This window comes from Elephantulus edwardii, unplaced genomic scaffold, assembly GCF_000299155.1.
Source record: "Elephantulus edwardii isolate Elephantulus edwardi_28Jun2011 unplaced genomic scaffold, EleEdw1.0 scaffold00363, whole genome shotgun sequence".
NCBI lineage: Eukaryota > Metazoa > Chordata > Mammalia > Macroscelidea > Macroscelididae > Elephantulus > Elephantulus edwardii.
The window spans coordinates 757,470-783,201 of NW_006400113.1; the positions used below are offsets into that span (position 1 = coordinate 757,470).

Genomic DNA, 25,732 nt, shown 5'->3' on the forward strand with positions numbered 1-25,732 from the left:
TAAATTAAGCCGTCTACAAAAAAAGTAGAGAATATCAGAGACCTCATGAATACCTCCGAGTCAAGAAGGCAGATAATATATGTTGATGTGGAAACTGTTGAACAGCTACAAATGAAAGTACAAATGATAGAAGAAATAATGGAAGCAACAACAAATAAAGAGAATATCTTTGAGGTAGAGAACAAGAAAAAGAAAATATATTGGTGAAGAGTTATTTGAACAGCTATGGAAGAAGGTGCAAATGATGAATGAAATAATGGAAACTAACAAGAAAGCAAATGCTCCAGAGACAAGGAGCCAGAAGAAATATATTGATAAGGAGAAACTTGCACAATTAAAGAAGGAAATGCAAAAAATGGAAGAATCAAAATTATAGATAAAGAGGTACAAGAACTCAAAAAATTATCACAAGATAGAGAGGGTACTGCCAACACAGTACTAGAAATAACAGAAAGGAATGAAAATGCAATCCAGAACATTAAGAATGAAATGGCAGAAGTGTCCAACATGCTGGAAGGACAGAAAAGTGAAAACAGAAGAAATGGTGCAGAGAGTCAGTGAGATGGAAGACAAGAACCTCAATGGAAACATACTAGAAGAAAAATTACAGATGAAACAAATTTTTTTTATGATCTTGAATCAATTCCATCTGCATTTTTTATTATTATTAAATTTTATTAATTTTAATGAACATTTACAGGGATTTTGGGTCTTCACTCCTTCACTGCTGCACCATTTTCTCTACCCTCCTCCCCAGTTTGTTCTTCTTCCCCCGCCATCCGAATGTCTGTTTTAATTGTCCAATTGCCACAGTGCTTGTCAAAGTCAGTTCTGATTAATCTCCTTTGTCAGTGTGTCCTTTGCCATTCCCTATCACTCCTCCCTGAGAGAGACTTCACCCTGATTCATAAGGAAAAGGGGATGGCGTATTCTCTTAGCTACTTCCTGCTGAAAGGGGACGCTGTGGGTTTCAGGGTGAAGATCTTCTCTCACTACTCTAAAGGGCCCCTTTGGCAGTAGGAAACACATAGACTATTATGGAGATTGATTTTGGAATTTAGATGCACTGTTTTAATTGTGCTTAGCCGTACATGTTCATATCCTTGAGGATGTATCATGGGGGGTTTGCAACCTAGAAGACACAAATTTAACTAACAAGTTATAAGTACATGAGTCAAAAATTATGGAAAAGTAAAAGAAAAGATTCTTTCATTGTTTTACAAACCCTCCCCCAGGTCCCCTCCACCATGGAGCCATCGCTCTAGACTCCTGTGATGACAGAAATACCTAGTCACATATCTCTTTTAAACAGTTTTCTCCCTCCTCTGTTTCAGTGCAATACACATTATTGAACCCATCTTACTCAGTCTCTCCCCAACCCCAAGGTTAGTCCCATTTTACAACAGTGGCATCATGTAATATTTGTCCTTTTGTGACTGGGATATTTCACTCAGCATAATGTTCTCCAGAGTCAACCATTTTGAATAATATTGCATGAGTTCCTTGTTTTTCAATGCAGCATAGTATTCCATTGTGTGAATATACCACAGCTTCTCTAGCCATTCGTTTGTTGATGGGCACTTAGGTTGTTTCCAAATCCTTGCTATTGTGAACAAAGCTGCAATAAACATGGGTGTGCATATATCTGCTTGGATGTCAGCTATGGTCTCTTCAGGGTATATTCCTAGTAGTGGAATTGCTGGGTCAAATGGTATCTCTATTTGCAACTTTTTGAGAAAGCGCCATACTGCTTTCCACAGGGGTTGCACCATTTTACACTCCCACCAACAGTGAATCAGGGTTCCAGTTTCTCCACAACCTCGCCAGCATTTGTTGCTTGCTGTTCTGTTAAATGAAACAAATAACTTGAATAAAATATCAGAATCATGTGGATGATATCAAAAGGAATAACATACATATGACTGGAATTCCAGAATATGAAAGGCATAGGGAAATCACTGAGAAAATTGCAGACGAGGTACTAGAAGAAAACTTCCCAGGTATTATGAAGAATGAGGAAACCCACATTCAGGAAGTTCAACAAGCACCAAATAGATTAGAACCAAAAAGGAAAACATCCAAATATAGATAAATTCTCAAAAAAAAAAAAGAGAGCTAAGGATAGAATACCAAAAGCAGCACGGGAAAATCAAAGAGTCACCTATAAAGAAAAGCAATCAGATTAAGTCCTGATTTTTCAGCAGAAACCTTGCAAGCAAGAAAACATGGCATATACAGAATGTTGCATATACAGAAAGTTGAAAGAAAACAATTGCCAACCCAGGATCCTGTACCCAGCAAAGCTCTCCATCATATCCTTTCTCTCTCTCTCTCTCTCTTAATTAAGATTTTATTATAAGTTTATAAAGAACTTGGATTTCCATTTATTTATTGTTGCATTTTCCTCCCTGCCCCCACCCCCCAGTTCACTTTTTTCTTTGGAAAAAATAGTTTTTTTCTTGTTATACAGTCCTTCCCCTACCCCCAGCCCCAGATCACTTTATTATGAAGCTCTTATTCTGGACTCTTGTCATACCAATAACACCTAATAATATATTCCTCTTATACAGTTCTCTCCTTTGTCTGTTTCAACGCTGTGTATATTATTTATTCCATCTTTTTCTTAGTTTCTCCCCAACTCGTCATATGTCAGTCCTGTTTTATAACAGTGGCATCATGTAGTATTTCTCTTTTTGTGAATGAGATATTTCACTCAACATAATGTCTGCCAGGGTCACCTATTTTCTATAATAGTTCGTGAGTTCCTCATTTTTCAATGCACCGTAGTATTCAATTGTGTAACTCTACCACAGCTTATCTATTATTTATTTGTTGATGGACACTTGGATTGTTTCCAACTCTTTGCTATTGTGAACAAAGCAGCAATAAACATGTGTGTGCATATATCTGTTTGGGTGGCAGTTCTAGTTTCTTTAGGGTACATTCCCTGTAGTGGAATTGCTGGGTCAAATGGTATTTCTATTTCCAACTTTTTGAGATAGCATCATATTACCTTCCATAATGGTTACACCATTTTACACTCCCACCAACAGTGAATAAGGGTTCCAATTTCTCTACAACCTTGCCAGAAATCACATCCTTTGCAGAAAAAAAAAAGTACTTAAGGAATTTGTGAAACAAGATCAAACCTACAAGAACTTTTAAGGGAAGTCCTTCATACAGAGACATCAAAGGAAAGTGGATGGACCATAGTAAAAAGAAACACAGCAAAATGGCAACATTAAAATCTGGGCTGTCAATAATCACACTTAATGTGAATGGACTAAATGTACCAATCAAAAGAAAAATAGTGGTAGAATGAATTAAAAAAACCAAGCAAAGCCCATGAATATGTTGTCTACAGTAAACATATCTACTAAATGAACAGAAAGTTAGACTCAAAATCAAAGGCTGAAAAAAAAAATTAAAGTCTGGAAAAAATATACCAAGAAAATGGCATCCACAAAAAAGCAGAGTGGCAAAACTAATCTCTGATAAAATAGAATTCAGAATGAAAATCACCTTGAAAGATAAGGAAGGGCAGTATACAATGATTCAAGGCACAGAAGATCAAGACGACGTAACATTGGTCAACACCTAGGCACCAAATGACAGACTTGCTAAATACCTAAAACAACTGTTAACAGAAGTGAAGAAAGAAGTAGCACCACAATATTGGTAGGAGACTTTACCATACCACTTTCGGGAAAGGCTTATTGTTGTTGTTATGTGCTGTCGAGTTACCTGCGACTCACAGCAAGCCCTATATCCTGCTATATCCTGTGCTAATCTTATTGTCTCTGACACATTTACCCCCATTACCTCAGTCACTGAATCACTTCATCTCATTGAGGATCTTCCTCTATTGCGTTGTCCCTCGACACTCCCAAGCATGACATCCTTCTCCAAGGACTGGTCCCTCCTTGCAACATGTCCAAAGTATGTCAGATGAAGCTTCAGAATCCTTACCTCCAAGGAGCAGCCTGGTCTCACCCTCTCTAGGATGAACTTGTTTGTTTTCTTAGCAGTCCATGATATTTTCAATACTCCTCCAGCACCACAGCTCAAAGGTATCAATTCTCCTTCTATTATCTCTAGTCATTGTCCAGTTTTCTGATGCATAGCAAGTAATTGCAAGGACCATGGTCTGATTCAATTATGCCGTTATATAGCCAATAAAGCACAAATAGACATTCTTTTGCTAGTTATTATTTTCAGCAATGACATCAGCAATGATATCCCTGGTGCCACAGTCTCTTCTAAATCCTGCTTGAACTTCTGGAATTTCCCTCTCTATGTACTGATCTAGCCATTTTTGAATGGTCTTCAGCAGTATGTAGCTTGCATGTCATATTAATAATACTGTTTGATAGTTTCCACATTCATCCGGATCACCTTTCTTGAGAATGGGAACAAATATGGACCTCTTCCAGTCTGGTGACCAGACAGCGGTCCTGTAAATTTTCTTTTATAGACAGAGTGTATGAAACACAATGTAAATGAAAGATTATATAAAATACTCATTCACATACATTGTATTATATGGAATTAATTACTATAGATATATACCTATTTAATCCACAGAGTCAAGTGATAGTCGAGAGAGCACACAAAACATTACACTGAAATTAAAAAAGAAAAAGGGGGAAGCCTATCCCCCTTTAATACAATCGCATTAAGCTCTCTTTATATTAAATGTATTTAATATCTATGAGAATTTTTCAAAACCTCCCATGTGTTCACTGGCAATTATACACAACTCCCAGTGAGCCACCAATATGGGTTACATGGAAGATCAAGTATGGAAAGGGCCCAATCCTTTACTAATCATTGGAAGAGGTTTTGCGTGTATTTTCCCGCAGAACAAACTACATCCTGGTGGGTTCCTTCTTGTCATGTCCAATTCCAACCTGCCTACCGAGAAGATGGGTCAATTGAGCAAGAAGATGAGACAGAGGAAAAGGAAGTTGAAACCCCAGACACCACAGACACCTGTGACCTGGGGCATGCTGAAGGCACTCAACCAACAGGCTCATGACCGTAACCCTGGGAGTTGTACACCCAGTGGTCTTGTGTTTATAACACTGCTTATCGTTGCTTTGACCATCAATAATGCCATAGCAGGAGAGACTAATCAGGTTTTGTAAGCTCTTGCTGCTTCACCCACATTTCCTATGTGTACGTGGCTCTCCTCGCTATCCTATATTCATCTCCCAAGCCAATCTGGAAATCCATTTATGGCAATTCTAACCTTTTCTATTATCTGCCCAGTTGTCATTACTAAAGCAACTGCAGATATCTTCACAAAATAGAATGCCCAAGCAGCTGGACTGAATAATCTTTTTACCCTTACTGTCATTGGATCGTCTTCCTCCCAAGAAACACCGGAGGCCCTTCACCAGAAACTTTTCCCTCATTGAATTCATTTAAAAGAAAAAGGGAAGAGATGTTGGGGAGTGTTGGGGAGGAAGGGAGGGCTTCTAGCCAGGACAGATGACCTAGCTCAGGATAAGTGCAAGCCTCCCAATGGCCTTTAATATGGGGTAGAGAAAGCTCTCCTGTGTTTGGCTGTACCGGCTTAAGAATGCTCGCCATCTGGGAAGATGGCTGCCACATCTGTTGAGCTGGGAGTAGTCTACATGAGGCTGAGATTCTCCTATCCAATCCACCAAGTCCCATGTCTGCAGGCCCACCCTATCCTGTCTTCCTGTTTACTTGCTCGTATATAAGTGTGGTGCAGCCCCCAGGGGAGTTGAGCTGGATTGACTCTCTGAATAGCTCCTGGAGTGGTGTGTCACTGTTGTGCTTACTCTCATCAAGGTGTTGCTGTTCGTTGCTGGCAAATAGACAATGATACAGAGTGACTGGTGGATTTGAGCTGCCTACCTTTTGGCCGGGCTCTATGAGGAGAAGTGTGGCGTCAGGATTGGTGGAAGATCTATTAACAATCTGCATTATGCAGATGACACAACCCTGCTTGCTGAAACTGAGGAGGACCTCATGCACTTGCTGCAGAGGGTCAAGGACTGCAGCCTTCCGTATGGACTAAGGCTCAATGTCAAGAAGACAAAGATTCTCGCCACTGGACCAATTGACAGCATCAGGATGGATGACGAAGAGATTGAGAGTGTTCACAGCTTCAGTTTGCTCGGCTCCACAGTCAACACTCTTGGCACCAGCAGTCAGGAAATAAAAAAGCATATCGCGATGGGAAAGTCTGCTGTCAGGGACCTCTCTAAGGTACTCAGGAGCAACAGTGTCTCTCTGGAGACTAAGGTGCGCCTGATACAGGCCATGGTCTTTGCAATCGCTTGTTATGCATCAGAGAGTTGGACAATGACTAGGGAGGACAGAAGGAGAGTGGATGCTTTTGAGCTGTGGTGCTGGAGAAGGGTACTGAATGTACCCTGGACTGCCAGGAAAACAAACAGATTCATCTTGGAGAGGATTAAACCAAGCTACTCCTTGGAGGCAAGGATTCTGGGGCTTCGTCTGACATACTTTGGACATGTTGCCAGGAGGGACAGGTCCTTGGAGAGGGACATCATGCTTGGTAGGGTGGAGGGACAGTGCAGGAGGGGAAGACTCTCTATGAGGTGGATTGATTCAGTGACTGGGGTAATGGGGATGGGTGTGTCAGAGGCCATGCAATTGGCACAGGATAGAGCAGGGTTTAGGGCTGTTGTGCATAGGGTCGCTATGAGTTGCAAAAGACTCAACGGCTCATAACAACAACAACAACAACAACAACAACAACCTTTTGGTTACCAGTTGACCTAGTGGACCGAAAGCAATGCTACCAATACAAAGGTGGGTGACTCTAATCCGCAGCCCTAAGGCAGGTTTTAAATTGTTTTTGTTCAAACATCCTTCTAAGTCATATAGTCCTGGTGTGTCCACTTGTCCTGCAGAGGTAACTTGTGGTTGCTGTGAAGCAGAACACTATGACACTGATGTGTCAAATGTGATAATGGTTAGCCATAGTGGACAGTGTTTGGTGGCACTTCCTGGTTGAAACAAGCTTGGAAGCAGGAGTGGCATCCACTTTTGTAAATAGCTTGCCTCAGGAAACCCTATGAACCTGGAGAAAAGATGAAAGTCACACAAGGGTCAAAGTTGCTATGAGTCGCCTACGACTTGACGGCAGTTAACAACAACCACCACCTTTTGGTTAGCAGCCCAACTCAATGCACTAATCCACCTGGCTCCTGTGTTAACACATGTTATTATTAGGTGCCTTCAAGATGAATATGACTCACACTGACCTCATGAAGAACTGATCTGACCTTTGTCCTATCCTGTGCCAATTTTCACATTCTCTGACACCTTTAAGTCCAATGCTGCAGTCACCATGTCAATCCCTCTGGGTGCGGGTCTTCCTCTCTTTTGCCATTCCTTCACCTTTTCAAGCAAGACGTCCGTCTCAAAGTATGTGAGACAAAACTTTATCATTTTTGCCTCCAGAGAGCACTCTGGCTGCACATTCTCCAAGACATATTTGTTTGTTCTTTTTACTATCCATGGGATATTCAATATTCCTCTCCATCACCTCAGTTCAAAGGTATTAATTCTTCTTCTGTGATCCTTATTCACTGCCCAGCTCTCAGATGCATAGCAAGTGATTGAAAAGACCATGGCCTGAATCAGGCACACCTTAGTCCTCAACCTGACACAATTAGTCCTCAGTGATTTGGAGCATTGACTACAGACTTTTCCAGTGGAATATATCTCTTTATCTCCTGATTCTGGTACCAAGTGTATTGATTGTGTATCCAACTACAATGAAGTCATTGACAGTTTCAATCTTTTCTCTTCCATCTATCATGATGTTGCACATTGGTCTAGTGGTGAGAATTTTTGTTTTATTGATATTGAGATGCTATCCATATTGAAGGCTGTCTTTGATCCTCTGCAAAAAAGGCTTCAAGTCCTTCCCACTTTCAGCAAGCAAGGTTGTGTCATCTGCATATACAGGTTTTTTGTAAGTGTTCTTCTAACCCTGTCACAATCCCCTTCATAACATATAGCTTCTCAAATAATTTGATCGGCATACAGATTGAAAAGGATGGAGAAAGAATAGAATCTTAACTCACAGCCTTCCTGCTTTTAAACTATGTTGTTGTTGGAGCTGACTCATAGTTGCATGTCTGAGGGGCTGATGGATTAGAACATATACCTTCAGGACTGCGACCCCACTTCTTACCACTATGCCACTAGAACTCCCTTTCAGAACACCTGTAGTGTTTCTCTTTTTCTGTTTCCACAACAGCCTTTCCATCTGTGTTTAGGTTTTTCATGAGCACAATTAAATATTCTACACACGTAGTGGTAATAAAACCAATAATACTTTTCATGTGTATTGGTTTCTTCTGGGTTTAATTGTAAGACATAACAAAGCCCAAGACAGTTTTGTTTATAATATGAATATATATTGTGTCCCACTTAACCTAGTTGTGATAAGTTAAAGAAACTGGAATATGAAGAGCAGTGAAAGCTTTTTAATATGTGACATCTCAGAATATAAGCTTCTACAGTGCTATTAATAGGTATATTATCAACAACAGTTTTTCAAATTTTGTGCTTAGCTCTGGAGGAAAATGAGATTATAACATCTTGAATTTCTTTATTGGGTAATGAAAACTTCAGTCTAAAGTGAACACCAACTGCACAGATCTTATTACTTGAGTTCAGTCTCAAAGTTATAAAGGAAGCTAGTCATTTGATCTGTTTCAAAGTTGTTTGCTATACAAAAACCAAATGTGGAAATAAAACAATATGAATTCTAATCACCATAAATCTAGTCATTAACACTTAAGGTTTGAAGGTTTGTTTTAGAACTCATTTTAAAGTCTTACTTCTAGTAAATGATATATATTGGTGGTGGTGGTTGAGTACCTTCGAGTTGGAAGCTACCCATTGCTGACCCTCCAAGCAGGTTTTACGAGACAGTGTATTTCATAGAAGGAGATTGTCCATTCTTTTCTCGCTGAACAGCTGCTGGATTTTAACCACGTGCTTTCAGGATTGCAGCGCAGCTTCTTAACACTAGGACACCAAAGCTCCCATATATATTGGGTGTTTACTATATTCCCTTACTGGTTTATTTTTACTCTGGTAAGAAAATGATATATTGTAGTTGTAGATTTTTAGGTAACACCTACAAAGGGTAGCAAGTGCAGGCACTACTGAAAATGTAAGTGTAAAGTGTATTTGACACCCTCTCTCTGGTGACCTAGTGGTAAACTACACTGCCAACCTGAAGACAAGTTTGAATCTACCAGCTACAGGAAAACTATGTACTTTAATGCCTCTGAAACCCACTGGAGGATCAGCTATGGAGTGGTTTTGACTCAATGGTACACCTAATTTAGGAACTAACAACTTTATAAATTATTACTCTTATTGCTGTTATTGTTGTTAAGTGCCCTCAAGTTAAGTATAACTCATAGTGAGCCCCTAATAACAACAGATCTAAATCTTGTGCCAGCCTCACAATCTCTGACACAAATTTGAGCTCCACTATTACTCTAGGGTTGCTTTAAGTTGTGCTCAACTTGACAGCAATCAACAACAACCAACAACAACAACAATTACTCTAAAGGAAAGAGGCAGATATTTTCTTTTTTTATACTGGTTTATTTACAAAGTTCGTATACATTATTTTTCACCCTGTTTTCTCATTGGTCCTTTCCCATATCTTCACCTCCACCCACTGTCCTGCCCATGAAATGCCCCTCAAAAGAATTAATCCACACGTTTGTAATTACAAATAAGCACTTTATTCCAGAGTATATCCACATGTGGAGACTTTCTCCCTCCTTAGAAAGGTTTGTTGTTGTTTAATGCCATCGAGTCGTAGACGACTCATAGCGACCCTATGAACGAACAGCTTGAGCACTGTTCGTACATAGAGTTTCCAGAGGCAAGCCATTTTGGAAGTGGATGCCACTCCTGCTTCCAGGCTTGATTTAGTCGGGAAGCTCCAGCCAACACTGTCCATCATGGGTGCCCATTACCACGACTGGCACATCACTGTCACAGGCTTCAGCATCACAGCAACCACAAGTTACCTCTGTACAGCAACACACAGACCAGTGCTATACCACCTAGAAGAATGTTTGAGAGGAAGACAATTTGAACCCGGCCAAGGACCACAGATGAAAAATCACCCACCTTTGGCTTGGTATCACAGCTTCCTTCCACTAGGCCAACATAGCTCTCTCTTGGTCATAGTCATTGTTGTTGTTGTTTAATGCCGTCAAGTTGCAGATGACTCATAGTGACCCTATGAACAAACAGCCTGAGCACTGTTCGTACATAGAGTTTCCGGAGGCAAGCCATTGGAAAACCTTAGGAAGGAGGCGAGGGAAAAAGCCCCGAGTCCCCCTTCACAATTGCTTTTATGGCTTTCCTGGGTGCCACTGTCAGGGTAGGGAGATTGAGATCATGGTTGGTGGGTCAGGGGATCAGTCATGTGGGTCGGCTTTTGACTGGCTGCTACTTTGCCTGCCTTTACTCTTTTTGTGTCACATAGACACTAGTTAATTCTTTACTTTGCAAGGACAGATAAGACTTTACCCGGCATTCATGTTTGCTTTACGCTAAGAATTTTTACGGCTGCTTCTGCTTCTGGTATTTATTTGGGGTTTATAAAAAATGGGTTTATGCTGTCCCCTCACCCACCAAATTGTGCGACCCTGTGATTAACGCCCCCATCCTCAGCCTCCACTCCCTCCCTGACCCCCTTGGATCCTCATTCTTTTTCTAAAATAATGTCTTAACTGAGTTCACTAAGCATAATGCTTTTCAGTTCCTCTCAAGATAGGTAGTAATTTACAAAGAAATACTACGAAACTTAGGAGAGCTTCTGGAGAGTATTATGCTGGATAAACTCTGTCTCATAAGAACAAATATTACATAAATGATTATTGTAAAAATGAAAGGATAACTAGTAAAATGTGTATGGGGACCCAATGGGCGGAGGGAAGGGAGCAGAGGGGTGAGGGTAGGCAGAGGGAAAAAAATCACAGGGTTATACAATTTGATGGGTGGGAAAATGGAAATGAGAAATACCTGGTTGGGACCTGAAGAAAGTGGGTAAAGTTGGACATAGTTGAATGCAATTAATTTTATAAAATACAATGTATGATAATGATTATATGAAATACACTGTGAATGAAGTTAAATGTGAAATACAGTATATATGAATTGTGTATGCAAGACAATGTAAGAGGGGGAAAAAGAGGCATTTTTCAAGGAATGAGGTTCTCTACTTGCTCTGCTCTGCCACTGCTTGCTATAAACCAATAAAACTATTGTAATTCTACTATAGGGAATAAGCAGCCACGGAAAAGTGATAATAAGTATAGTGCATAAAACTCAATTGCCAGGCTCAGTCAGGACGCCAAAGCACGCTGAGAAACCAGTGACCGGATTTGGTCAGGATGCGAGCAGCTTTAGGCCTGAAGGCGGAGCACCTGCTGGGGGTGGGGAGAAGGGCGGGACCAGGATCTCCAGAGCCACTGGCAACAGGGGAGGCGGGGCGCGTCTCAGGGACAGGCCCGGGGCTCAAGGGCGGGTCTTAAGGGCCCGGGGCTCAAGGGCGGGGCCCGGGGCGGGGGCAGGACCTAGGGCTCAGGGGCGGAGCTGGGGAGGCTTCGGAGCCGCCTGGCTCGCTCTCAGATCCTCGCGAGCTTAAGGCGTCTACGCAGGCGCAGTCAGCGCAGTGAGTGAGTCTGTGAGCGCTCGGGAGCCGCGTAGCTAGATTGTTCTAACTATGAGAGCAGGCTTTGAGAAGCCGGTGGAGAGGCGCCTCAGCGTTGGCCTGTCTGAGTTGGAGCTGCTAAAGCTGCGGGCTGCGGAGCTCATTGACGAGGCGGCGGAGCGCCTGGGGGCTTTGAGCTGCGCCATCTGGAGCGAGCCTGAGCTGGCCTACGAGGAGCATCACGCTCACCAGGTGCTGACGAGTTTCTTGGAGCAGAAGTCGCCGGCCGCCTCCTGGTCTGTGCAGCCGCACTACCAGCTGCCCACTGCTTTCCGGGCCGAATGGGATCCGCCGGGGCTCCAGGCGGCGCCTGGCGCTTCGAGACACCTCCTGCACCTGGGCTTTCTCTGCGAGTACGACGCACTGCCCGGCATCGGGCACGCCTGCGGCCACAACCTTATCGCCGAGGTTGGCGTAGCTGCCGCGCTGGGCATGAAGGGGGCTCTGGAGAGTCTCCCGGGGCCGCCTCCGCCCGTGAAGGTGAGGTGGGGCCCGGGCGCATCCCTCTCCTCTGATTACTTAGGCCGCGAGCGTCGGTGGTCCTCCCACTGCGGTCAGATTCTCTGCAGTGACCTGGGCAGGCCGGGCACCTATTCATCCCTTGCCCTGCGTCCCCTTCCTCCTAGAGGAGGCAAGGGCAGGAGACCACTTTAAGTTTTGCAGCCTCACCTTTGCCCTAAGCTTGACACATTCTGCAGGTTATTTTTTGTTTCTTCTGAAGCTGTAAACAATCCCTTGTCTTTTTCCCTTAGGAAAGAATTTATAACCTTGGCTGGTTTTCTTTACAGGTTATTTTTGGTAACTGGGTGGCTACTATAATTTGTTGACAGTGTTTTGCAGTCTCTGGAAAAAGTGATTTTTGTACGAAAATCAGCAACCCCTCTGTAGACAGCTACTCCAGATCCTTTGTGGCAGTCGTAGGAGGAATTGTGGTTAGAAATTTTCAGGTATTTAGGGCCATCAAACCTCTAAAAATACAAATAATGGGGACATGAGCTTAGATGATTTTATCTCTAAGACTTCTTGTTTAATGACTTTAAGAATTCTTTAAACGGGAAAATGTTTGTGTTTGTCGTAAGACAAGCTTAATCTTTTGTGTTACTGTTTTCCCAATGATACATTGTTCATTCTGTGAGCCAAGATTCAATCACCTCATTTCAGGTTAAGGGAAAGGAAAAAAAGTTTTATTTTAATGTTCTTTAGATAATTTTTTTTTCTCATTTCACATTAGGCTTTTAGTAGAACCATTCTGAGTGCAGTCACTTTCCCAAAAGAATAAAACATTTAATTAAGTCAAGGAGTTACAGCATAAAGAAGAATGAGTTTTAAAAAAAGGCAACAGATGGGAGATAATGTTTCTTAATATCAGTAACCTTTCTCTTTTATCCCAACAGTTCCATCTTTTGTGGCTTTCCCGCTTGAGTTGACTCCTCTTTTCTGCCTCTGGGGCTTCATTTTTGCATCTAGTTAGGTTTTTGGTTTTGGGTGGGAGCAGCCTCTGCAATTGCAGGAAATACTGGAGAGATTTAGCTATAATCGGGTTTGTGGAAAGTTCTGAGAAATCAGCCAGAGACAGCTTGTTTTACAAGTCAAAAGTTAAGAGTGAAGTACAACCCACAAGTGAAAAAGACTGTTTAATCACCATTGGATTATGCTTACCATTGCCCTGAATCATCTGGTCCCCACTGGATCCTTTTCATTTCCTTCACCTGCTCCCCCCACCAACCAAATTATGCAGCCTTGCAACTGCATCCCTGCAATTTTCATCCCTGCCCATCCTCACCCTTCTGCTCCCAACCCTCATGTCCATGTATCCCCAACATGGTTTTCCCAATAAAATAAAAAAAAAAAGAAAAGAAAAAAGAGTGAAGTGCAGATTAATTTTAAGAGTCCAATGCTTTATAATGTCTTAAAAGGATTTTGGAAAATGTGCAAATATCTCATTTTGTAAGTTAATTATTTTTAGTAGGGTTATCTGTTCAGTAATGTTATCTGTTCCTGCAATGATTTATTTCACTTTGTCTGCCAAGACCTTTTCCAGCTTTTTGATCCTGAGAGTATAATTTGTTGTAATTTTTTTTAAAAATTGTTTGAAGAAGTTAAGCTTAACTATTGAAGTAAAATGTTTATTTTGTAAAGTTTTCTTTTGTTTGATTAGGTGTTTGGTGACCAAAATATCTGCCTGGTTGTGGTATTAAGATTTATTTAATGTTCTTCTTAGAGGTTTAATGTGTTAAAGCCTTTTAATAAGGTTTAATATAGTAGCTCAGTAAGGAAGGAATCAGAGTTTATGCCTGAAGGTCATGAGTTCTAATTCCAGCTCTAACTGAAGACTTACTCTGTGACCTCCTCTCTGTGTCTCACAACCAATACCAAAACCCAAATCAGTTGCTCTACAGTTAATTTTCTAAACCATCCTCCCTAAAATGATCCAGACTGCTTACCTAACTCACAGGGTTGTTGTGAGGATAACTAATAGGTAACTGTAAATTCCTTACTGGTACAAGATTTAGTAATTATAGACACGCATTGAAAGACTTGATCAGGAAATAAGTTTTAAGGCATTTTGAGGAAATAAGAATGTTATATTGAACTTTTTTTCATCTTTGCCTTTTAAAAATGTACTGTTGTTCATTCTAGCTCATAGTCACTCTACTGCTATTAGTTATGTAAAATTGAGTTAAAAATTATGAAATATTTTCTGTAGTGCTCTAATACATATTTTATACCAGTTTGTAGCTAGTGTAAATTAAAATTTATGGCTAATTAACCTAAATATCAGAAAACAAAACTTTTCTCCTTATCCTAAAGACATTAATGTAGATTGAATACATATGGAGATGAATCTTTTAGACATTTTTCTTCCTACAATTTATTTTTTACTATTTTGCTCTGATATGTTTATTCCCTTTTTAGGTAATTGTTCTGGGAACCCCTGCAGAAGAAGATGGTGGTGGTAAAATTGATTTAATTAAAGCAGGAGCTTTAAAAAATCTTGATGATGTTTTTATGGCTCATCCATCCCAAGAGAACGCTGCTTATCTACCTGATGTGGCTGAACATGAGTAAGTACTTAAGTCCTAAGGGACAGTCAGACCATATATTATTTGTTATTTATATGTATTATTTGTATTATAGACCATTTCTCCAAAGTACTGAAGAACAGCAATGTCTGTCTGGAGACTAAGGTACACCTGATACAGGCCATGGTCTTTGCAATTACTTGCTATGCATCAGAAAGTTGGACAATGACAAGGGATGATGATAGAAGGTGAATTGATGCCCTTGAGCTATGGTGCTGGAGTATTGAATATACCATGGGCTAATAGGGGAATAAACAAATTTGTCCTGGAGGGGATGAAGCCAGGCTGCTCCTTGGAGGCCAGGATACTTTGGACATGTTGCAAGGTGGGATCAGTCCTTGGAGACGGACATTATGCTTGGGAGGTTGGAGGGACAGTGCAAGAGAGGAAGACCTTTGATGAGGTGGATTGATTTGACTGGGGTAATGGGGATAGGTGTATCAGAGACAATAAGATTGGCACGGGATTGAGCAGGGTTTAGGGCTCTTGTACGTAGAGTCGCTATTAGTCACAGGTGACTTGACGACACATAACAACAACAACATAAATCACATGCTCTAATGGAAGATGTAGTAGATGGTGGCCTAGTGGTAAGGAGCTGTGTTGCTAACTCAAAGGCATGCAGTGGTAATCCAGCAGCTGCTCCACAGGAGAAAGATGGACAGTACTGCTTCTGAAAACTTGCTTGAGGGTCAGCTAGGGGTCATTTCTACTTGATAATACATAACAACAACAGAAGATGGAAATGCCATATTTGCACATTTAACAATTAAAATGTTAATGATAGAACAAGAACATTATTGTCCTTTGAATGCCTTTTGTTAAGCCTCTCTTGATTGTAATTTATTGTGGCTTTTGTAATTCAAATATTAAGATAGTGCCTTTGTTGTACAGTAGCCTTATACCTTGTTCTATCCTTTGGCAATTGTACTGTCTCCGACACATGTACCCTCATTACCCAAGTCAGTGAATCAGTCCATCTCATTGAGAGTTTTCCTCTCTTGTGCTGTTCCTCCACTCTCCCAAGCATGATGCCCCTCTCCAAGGACTGGTCCCTCCTTGCAACATGTCCAAAGTATGTCAGACAAAGCTTTGGAATCCTTCCCTCCAACGAGTGGCCTGATTTAACCCTCTCCAGGCCGAACCTGTTTGTTTTCCTCGCTGCCCAAGGTATATTCAGACCTCTTCTCCAGCACCACAGCACAAAGGCGTCAAATCTCCTTCTATCATGCCTAGTCAGTATCCACCTTTCTGATGCATAGCAAGTAATTGCAAAGACCATGGTTTGAATCAGGTGCACCTTAGTCTTCAGACTGACATCATTCCTTTTCAGTACTTTGGAGAGGTCTCTGACAGTAGACTTTCCCAATACAATTTAATCTTTTAATTTAATGGTTACTGATACCAACAGTATTGATTGTAGAGCCAAGCAAACTAAAGCTGTTAACAGTCTCAGTCTCTTCATCGTCTGTCATGATGCTGCCAATTGGCCCAGTGGTTAAGAATCTTAGTTTTCTTGATGTTGCGCTTCAATCCATATTGAAGACTGCAGTCCTTGACCTTCTGCTGCAAGCACTTCAGGTTCTCAGTTTCAGCAAGCTGGTTGGTGTCATCTGCATAAAGCAGATTGTTGATGAGTCTTCCTCCAATCCTAATGCCACGTTTCTCCTCATAGAACCCAGCCTCCCGGATAATCTCTTCTGCAAATAGATTGAAAAGGTATTTGGGGGACAGGACACATCCCTGGTGTACGCCCTTCTCAATCTTGAACCATGCAGTGTTTCCTTACTCTTCTTCTGATGACTGCCTCCTGGTCTAAGTGCAGATTTTGTATAGGCACAATCAAATGTTCTGGAATTCCCATTCTTCTCAGAGTTAGCTACAGTTTGTTGTGATCCACATAGTCAAATGCCTTTGTGTAATCAATGAAATACAGATACACATTCCTCTGGTACTCTCTGCTTTCAGCCAAGATCCATCTAACATTAACTATTACATCCGTAAATCCTACAGCCTCTTCTAAGCTGGAGATAGAATGAGAGAGTTTTGTACACTCAACGATTTAGTCAGTGTAAATACTTTTTGTAAGAAACAAAAATGCAGGCTATACACATGGATTTCACCTGATGGTTACAGCTGTGGAAAGAATAGCTGGAGAAGCTCAATATCAGCTGTGAAAACTAGACCAGGTACTGATTGTGGAACAGACCACCAACTACTCATATGCAAGTTCAAGCCAAAGCTAAGGAAAATGAAATCCATGGAAACCAAAATTTGACCTTGAATCTATCCCACCTGAATTTTCTAACCATCTCAGGAATAGGATTGAAGCCTTGAACACTAATGATCAAAGACCAGATGAGCTGTGAGAGGATATCAAGAATATCATCCAGGAAGAATGCAGGGGGTCAGTACAAAGACAGGAGGAAGGAAAAAACCAAGGTAGATGTCAGAAAGGACTGAATATTGCACTAGAGTTCTGAGAAGCCAAAGCAAAGGGAAGAAATTAAGGAGCTGAAGAGAAGATTTCAAAGGGCAGCACAGAAAGACAATAAAATATGAAAAGAGGTGAAGTCAGAAAGTCAAAGGGGCCAAACTCGCTCATCATTTCTCTCTCTCTCTCTTTTTTTTTTTTGGTGAGAAAAATTTGTATTTAGAATTAGCCAGCTGAACTCAGTTTAGATAATCCCAATTTTGTTGGCAACATCCAAAGCACCATAGTCAGGAACAAGTCGAACACAGGCTGCCTTCTCTTCATCAGACCTAATTAACGTGGACCTTAGCCACATCAGTGTCATAGAGCTTCTTTATAGCTTGTTTAATTTGGTGCTTGTTGGCCTTGACATCCACAATTAACCACAAGTGTTTTGTTATCTTCTATCTTCTTCACGGCTGACTCAGTGGTCAGGGGAAACTTGATGATGGCATAGTGGCCAAGCTTGTTTCTCCTGGGGATGCTCTTTGGGTGATATTTGGCTGCCTTCATAATCGTGACATCTTAGGCTGCCAGAAGGTGGGTAGCACTGGATCTTTTTTTGTGGCTGTAGATTCCCTTGAAGACTGCCTTCTTGGCCTTTAATGCCTTTGCTCTGCCTTCAGTTTTGGGAAGGGCAGGGGCTTCCTTCTTTGCTTTTGGCACCATCTTCGTAGAAAGCGCTAATCATTCTTAAGCCGAAGGAACTGGAGAACAAAATTAAGCTTTGAGTTGCTATACTTAAGGATGCTTTAGGCAGAATATTAAATGATCCAGGAAGCATAAAAGAAGATAGAAAAAATATACAGGGTTATTGTACCAAAAGGAATTGATTGACGCAGAAGGAATGTATGAGCAAGATGGAGCCTAAAAAGCATTAAAATGTCAGACAAAATGTTGTGTTGGTATTTGTGCCCAATTTTAAGCAGAATAATTTGGTTTCTAAAAGAATTATCTTTTAACATGCAGTTACTTTTGCAGCTGAGTAGATTTACAAGAGAGCACTATAAAAGTCAAGAAGCAAACACACTTATCCATGCTATTTCTTTGCAAAGAGGATAAATTATGTTTCTAAGAGAATATAAGGAGCTCTGGTGGTAAGAAGCTGTGCAGTAATCCCTAGGGCCCTCAGTTCAAATCCACCAGATGCTGCGTGAGAGGAGGATGGACACTCCTTCCATGTGATTTATTGCCTGTGAAAATCTGCTGGGGGGTCAGCTGTGAGTCTGTTCTGATTACATCCCCCTAAACATGAGAAAATACAGAAACTTAGGGCTGTGAGTGTAATAACTTGTCAGCAGTGCCTTTTCTTACTTTCCTGGTTCTGAAACTTCTTATTTCTCTGTATTGAAAATCTTGCTTTCTTAGATACCTGTTAGTCTGCATACCTCAACTTAAATGGTTTTTACAACAGAAATTTAAATCATGCTAGTTACAGTCCAGTCAAAAGAAGTCATCTGTCAGAGGCTTCAGGAGTACATGTTTAACCTCTTTAGTAGCTAATGAGTGATAGCAGAACTGTCTGTCACAGCTAACTAAAAAAACTAACTAAACAGCAACTCAACCTTCACAGGATAATTTTATCTTCTTTAGTATCTTTGTTCTTATCACTGAGAACTGGTTCTGTGACAATAGTATCTTTCAACTTTAACTTTGTTGTTGTTTGTTATGTGTCATCAATTCCCTTGCGACTCATAGTGACCCTATGTACAACAGCCCTAAACGCTGCTGTGTTCTGTGCTAATCTCACTGTCTCCAAAACCCCCACCCCAATTACCCCAGTCACTGACTCAGTCCACCTCATAGAGTGTCTTTCCCGTCCTTTGCTGTCCCTCCACCCTCCCAAGGATGATGTCCCTCTCCAAGGACTGGTCTCTCCTTGCAACATGTCCAAAGTATGTCATATGAAGCCTCAGAATCCTTGCCTCCAAGGAGCAGCCTGGTCTAACCCTCTCCAGGATGAACCTATTTGTTTTCTTAGCACTCCATGGTACATTAAATACTCCTCCAGCACCACAGCTCAAAGGCATCAGTTCTCCTTCTATCCTCCTTAGTCATTGTCCAACTCTCTGACGCTTAACAACTGATTGCAAAGACCATAGCCTGTATCAGGTGCACCTTAGTCTCCAGAGTGACACCATTGCTCTTCAGCATTTTGGAGAGGTCCCTCACAGCAGACTTACCCATCGCAATATGTTTTTTAATTTCCTGGCTGCTGGTGCCAAGAGTGTTGACTATGGAACCAAGCAAACTAAAGCTGTGAACAATCTCAATCTCTTCACCATCTATCCTGATGCTGCCAATTGGTCCTGTGGTGAAAATCTTTGTCTTCTTGACATTGAGCCTCAATCCATATTGAAGGCTGCAATCCTTGACCCTCTGCAGCAAGAGGCTCAGGTCCTCTTCAGTTTCAGCAAGCAGGGTTGTCTCACCTGCATAACGCAGATTGTTGATGAATCTTCCATCAATCCTGATGCCACACTTCTCCACATAGAGCCCAGCCTCTCAAATAATCTGTACTGCATACAGGTTGAAATGGTATGGAGATAGGACACATCTCTGGCATACATCCTTCCCAATTTGGAGCCATGCAGCATTCCCTTGCTCTGTTCTGACGACTGCCTCTTGGTCCAAGAATAGGTTTCGCATTAGCACGATCAAGTGTTCTGGGATTCCCATTCTTCTAAAGAGTCAGCCACAGTTTGCTATGATCCACACAGTCAAATGCCTTTGCATAATCAATGAAACACAGACATTCCTCTGGTATTCCCTGCTTTCAGCTAAGATCCATCCATCATTAGCTACAATATCCCTAGTACCACGACCCCTTCTAAACAATAGTAAAAAGACAATAGTAAGACTCTTTTAACTTTAGAAATGGCAAAAGTTATACAAGTACAAGAGATGTTGTTGTTAGGTGTCATTGATTTGAGTATGACCCATAGTGACTCTGAACAACAGAACCATTGAATAAGAAACCTAGACTAATGCAAACAGGTAAGACTCAGCTGCTGACCCAGCTCAAGTTGGCAGTTCTGGTCTACCCAAGGACACCTTGGAAGAACAGCCAGATCTACATTCCGAAAATCATACATTGAAAACCCTATTGAGTAAGTTCTAGACTGGTGCTGTGTGGTCATCATGAGTGGAAAGTGACTCAGTGGCAGCTGGGTTTAGGGAGCACTGGTTTCCTAGTGGTAAAGAGCTGTGCTGCCAATCCCAAGTCATGTGGTTCAGATCTACCTGCTGTTCCACAGGAGAAAGGTAGATAATGTCCTATATGATTTACTGCCTCTGAAAACCCACTGGAGTTTCAGCTGAGTCAGTTCTGAGTCATTGTTCTTAACAACAATGTAGGTACAAATAGTACTGCTTTTTTGTTTGAATTTAATTGATTTGTCTCCAGATTTTATTCAGGTGGTCTTTGAGCAAAGTTCTCTGTCTACCTTTTGTTTTTTGAGGTGTTTTTTTTTTTTACATTCATATGTTAATGAAAGTTTATAGAGAACTTGGATTTCCAGTTATTCATTGTTGCACATTTTCCTCCAGTCCACTTTACAGCTCTACTTCTGGACTGTTGTCATGCAAATAATACCTAATCATATATTTCTTTTATGCAACCAAGCCCTAAGGTTGCTATGAGTTGTCTGTGACTCAATGGCACCTAACAATAATAACAGCAACAATGTAGAGCTACACTGGCCTAGTGGATAGAAGGTTAAGTGATCAAGGTGGGTGATTTTAATCTGTGGCCCTCTGTCCTGGTTTAAATTGTTTTTTGTCAGACATTTTAAGTGGTACAGCGCTGGTCCGTTTATTGCTGTACAGAGGTAACTCGTGATTGCTGTGATACTAAACACTGCAACACTGATGTGCCAGATGATAATGGTTACTCATGGTGGACAATGTTTGGTGGAGCTTCCCGATTAAACCAAGCTTGTAAACAGGAGTGGCATCCACTTCTGAAATGGCTTGCCTCCAGAAACTCTTATGAACAGTGCTCAGGTCTTTGGTTCATAGAGTCACCATGAGTTGTCTACTTGATGGCACCTGATAACAACAACAACATATTCCTTTCAAGCAGTTCTATTCCTCATCTATTTTAATGCCATGTGCGTTATTATCCCCTCTTTTCTTAGTTGTCCCCAATCCCCATGTCAGTCCCATTTTATAACAGTGGCATTATGCAGTATTTATTCTTTTGTTATTGAGATATTTCACTCAGCATAATGTCCTCTAGGGTCACCCATTTTATATAAATTTTATTAAGTTCCTTGTTTTTCAATGCAGTATAGTATTCCATTGTGTGACTATACCAGAGCTTCTGTATCCCTTTGTTTGTTGATGGGCACTTGGGGTGCTTCCATATCTTTGTTATTGTGAAAAATGCATCAATAAACATAGGTGTGCATATATCTGTTTGAGTGAAAGTTCTGATTTCTATAGGGTATAGTCCCAGTAGTGGAATTGCTGAGTCAAATGGTATTTCTATTTCCAACTTTTGAGAAAGCTCCATACTGTCTTCCAGAGTGGTTGCACCAATTTACACTCCCACCAACAGTGAATAAGGGGTCCAGTTTCTTTTTTTTTTTTTTTTAAATGTCTTTTTTTAATTGAAAAGCTAACAAACTGCCTAGGTTACATTTCTCCCTGAAAACACACACAAATCGGGTTGTCACTAAGTCTTTAGCCAAAATCCTAAGAAGACTGATATCACAAGTGCTAGGATTAAATTAAAGGAGACCTGCGACATATAGACTAACCCTTACTGGTAATATTCCTTGATTCTTTGGAGCTAGAAGACAATCCCAATAAAGCCAACTAGAATCGTGATCTCAAGTAGCCCTTTTACAGCTTCTAACTCATGAATAAAGGTAACACCTTGCTAATTCTCTTTCAGAAACTTTTGTTGTTTTATTTACAATGCCAACTTCTCAAAGATTGCTAACTAAACTAGACAGAAATTGCTTTACAAAAAAGAGGGGAAATCCAAAATGCCACTTTCTATGGAGAACTCACAGTTTGGTTTTATTTTCAAAGCAAAGAAGGAACAAGTTTGATCACACTAGAACAAACTCAACTATAGGTTTTGAAATCTGTACTCAAACTACACATGCAATAAGGACAATATTCTGCTAATACAATTGATTTGCTGCTGCATTTGTCTATTGTTTATCTAATACTAACAATTATAAACAGAGCAGTGCAACTAGTATTTGGAATAATCCTTACAGTGTTACAGTGTCAGGCACAACATTTCACTTCTCTTCACACCACTGGTTCTCTTTGCGTACCTGGGCTTCTTCCTCTTCGGTGAAGTCATTTTTAATATTGAAAGTTGCGAATCTCCTCAGGAGTTTTCCCCTTGATCATATTGGCAATAGTCTTGCATGTAACATCAAGCAAACCTTTGATGTCTAAGTAGTTTGCAGCCAGAATAAGTTCAAAAAGTGTTCCCTGGTCAACTTTCAAGAATTCTTGGTCCCAAACGGGGATGTCATCTGTTCTCTTTTCTTTGTTCTCATCATCCTCAGGAGGAGGTGAGTCATCTTTGTGGTGAGTGCACCACTGAATGACCTTTTTTAATATTGCTGCATTAACATTTGGAAGAGGAACTGGGTCATCATCTCCTTCATCATCCATTCCCAAATCTTCCAACATGGTCTTGATAGTCACAGATTGTTTGGCAATTTCCACATCAACTTCAAATATCTCTCCGTCAGAACTCTGCAACTTAATTGAAGGCATGGTGTTCGCCTAAAGAAGACCGCAGACAAGGGGCTGGTGAGAGCTGGGCAGCCAAGAGGAGAGGATAGTAGGGGAAAGCGGAGAACAAGGCCAGTACCGCAGTGCGCAGCGTCAGCCTTTATAGCGGCGGGAGAAGGTTGGGGTCCAGTTTCTTTACTACCTCGCCAGCACTTGTTGTTTGCAGCTTTGTTGAATTTTGCTATTCTGACTGGGGTGAAATGATATCTCATATTTGTTTTGATTTGCATCTCTCTTAGAGCTAGGGATTTTGAACATTTCTTCATGTGTTTGTTCACCATCTGAATGTATTTGGTGAAGTTTCTGTTTATATCCTGTGCCCATTTTGCATTTGGTTTATTTACCTTTATCTTTTTTGTGGTGCCCGAGTATTCTATAAATTCTAGATGTAAGTCCCTTATCAGACATGTCATTACCAAATATTTTTTCCTATGTGGTTTTCCTTTACCCTATTGAAGAAGTTTTTTGATCTGCATTGTGTTTGTTGTTAAGTGCCATCATAGTTACCCTCTGAAAGAAAGACCTGAGTACTTCTATAACTTTGATCATTTCTCTAAGTTCATAGAGTTTCAGGAGGCAAGCTATTTCAGAAGTGGATGCCACTTCTGCTTCTAAGCCTGTTTTAATCTTGGAGCACCACCAAACACTGTACACCATAGGTAACCATTATTGCATTTGACATATCAGTGTCACAGTGTTTAGCATTACAGCAACTGGGAATTACCTCTGAAAAGCAAATTGACATACCAGTGCTATACCACTTAGAAGAATGTTTGACAAAAAACAATTAAAACCAGGCCTGAGAGCCGTAGATTAAAATCACCCACCTTTGGCTTGGTAGCATAACTTTCTATCCACTAGACCAACAGTTCTCTCTCTGACCCACAGCAATTCTATGAATAACAGATCTAACCCTTACCCATCCCCTGCACCATCCCCACCAATCCATTGTGTTGAAGAGCTTATTTTCTTCTTTGACCTTCCACTTCTCTCAGCATAATATCATTTTTCAAGGATTGGAACCTTAAATGTTATTTGTTGTTTAGTGCCATCAAGTTGTAGATGACCCGTAGTGACCCTATGAACGAAAAACCTGAACACTTATATGACTTTCCTCATTTCTCTAAGTTTATAGTTTCTGGAGGCAAGCTATTTCAGAAGTGGATGCCACTCTGCTTCCAAGCCTGTTTTAATCTGGAAGCTCCACCAAACACTGTCTGCCATAGGTAACCATTATTGCATTTGTCACATCAGTATCACAGTGTTCAGCATCACAGAAATCATAAGTTGCCTCTTTGATGTGCATATATCTGTTTGAGTGAACCTTCTTAGAAGGTTCCATTTATCTACTTTATCCTTTCCTGGTTGTAGGTTTTTCTTGATGGTTGGAAGTCTGTTTTATGTTGTGGATTAGGACATCTAGAGAGAGTTCTTCCAAGCTTTTCTGTGATGACATTTCTAGTCCTTGGTTTTAGTCCTAGGTCCTTGATCCACTTTGAGTTGGTTTTTGTGTATGGTGTGACGCATGGGTCTTGTTTGAGTATTCTGCAGATTTCCAATTCTGCCAATACCATTTGTTAAAAAGGCTGTTGTTTCCCCACTTAACTGACTTCATCTCCTTGTCAAATATCAGTTGACCATAGATACATTGGCTGATTTCTGGATTTTCAATTCTATTCCATTAATCTGTGTGTCTTGTCTGTCATTGTACCAGTCCCATGCTGTCTTGACTTCCACGGCAGAATAGTAGTTGTTTAAATCAGGGAGTAAGGTACTTTCTACCTTGTTTCTCTTTTTAAGGAGTGGTTTGCTTATTTGAGGTCTCTTTCCATTCCAGATGAAATTCAAAATTGCCTTTTCCATCTAATTGTAGAATGGTATTGGGATTTGTATTGGGATTGCATTGAACTTTGTAGATTGCCTTGGATAGAATTGTCATTTTCACAAGATTGAGTCTTCTATCCATGAGCAAGGTATATTCTTCCATTTCTCCAGGTTTCTTTTTGTTTCTTGTAGTAATGTAATTTTCTTTGAGTAGGTCCTTTGTGTTTTTGGTTAGATTTACTCTCAAGTATTTAATCTTGTGATTAGCTATTGTGATAGATAATGCATAGCTCCAGTTCTGTTTTCTCTTTATCAATATAGAAAAAAAAATTCAGTTGATTTTTGTGTGTTGATCTTGTAGCCTGCCATTTTGCTGATTTGGTCAACTATGTCCTGCAGTTTTCTCACTGAGCCTTTAAGGTTTTCTAAAGTATACTATCATATCATCTGCATATAGAGATAATTTTACTCCCTTTTTGACAATTTGGATACCTCTTATTTCCTTGTCTTATTGTTATCACTAAGACTTCCAGTACAGTATTGAATAGGAGAGATGACAGTGGGCATCCTTGCCTAGTTCCTGTTCTCAAAGGGAATGCCTTTTTTTTTTTTTTAATTTATATTATTTTTTGTGTGTGTGTACCGTCAAATCAGATCTGACTGGTACAGGAGGAGATTGTCCCTCCTTCTCCGGCAGAGCATCTGGTGGATTTAACTGTGTATCTCTGGGATTGCAGTGCAGCTTCTTGCCACCAGGCCACCAGAGCTCTCCAAACAGAATGCCTTTAATCTCCCTCCATTGAGAAAAATGTGGGCTGTTCA

At 40.8% G+C, this 25,732-nt stretch overlaps 1 protein-coding gene and 1 pseudogene across 1 annotated transcript in view; one reads left to right on the forward strand and one right to left on the reverse strand.

The window, feature by feature from the left end:
• The first annotated feature begins 11,776 nt into the window (after positions 1 to 11,776).
• Positions 11,777 to 25,732, forward strand: part of PM20D2 (peptidase M20 domain containing 2) — a 31,939-nt gene continuing 17,983 nt past the window's right edge. The window contains exons 1-2 of the mRNA XM_006902069.1: positions 11,777 to 12,244; positions 14,681 to 14,829. Of these exons, the coding sequence (XP_006902131.1) occupies positions 11,777 to 12,244; positions 14,681 to 14,829 (617 nt within the window). The remainder of the gene's footprint in view (positions 12,245 to 14,680; positions 14,830 to 25,732) is intronic.
• Positions 22,579 to 23,068, reverse strand: LOC102877653 (annotated as a pseudogene).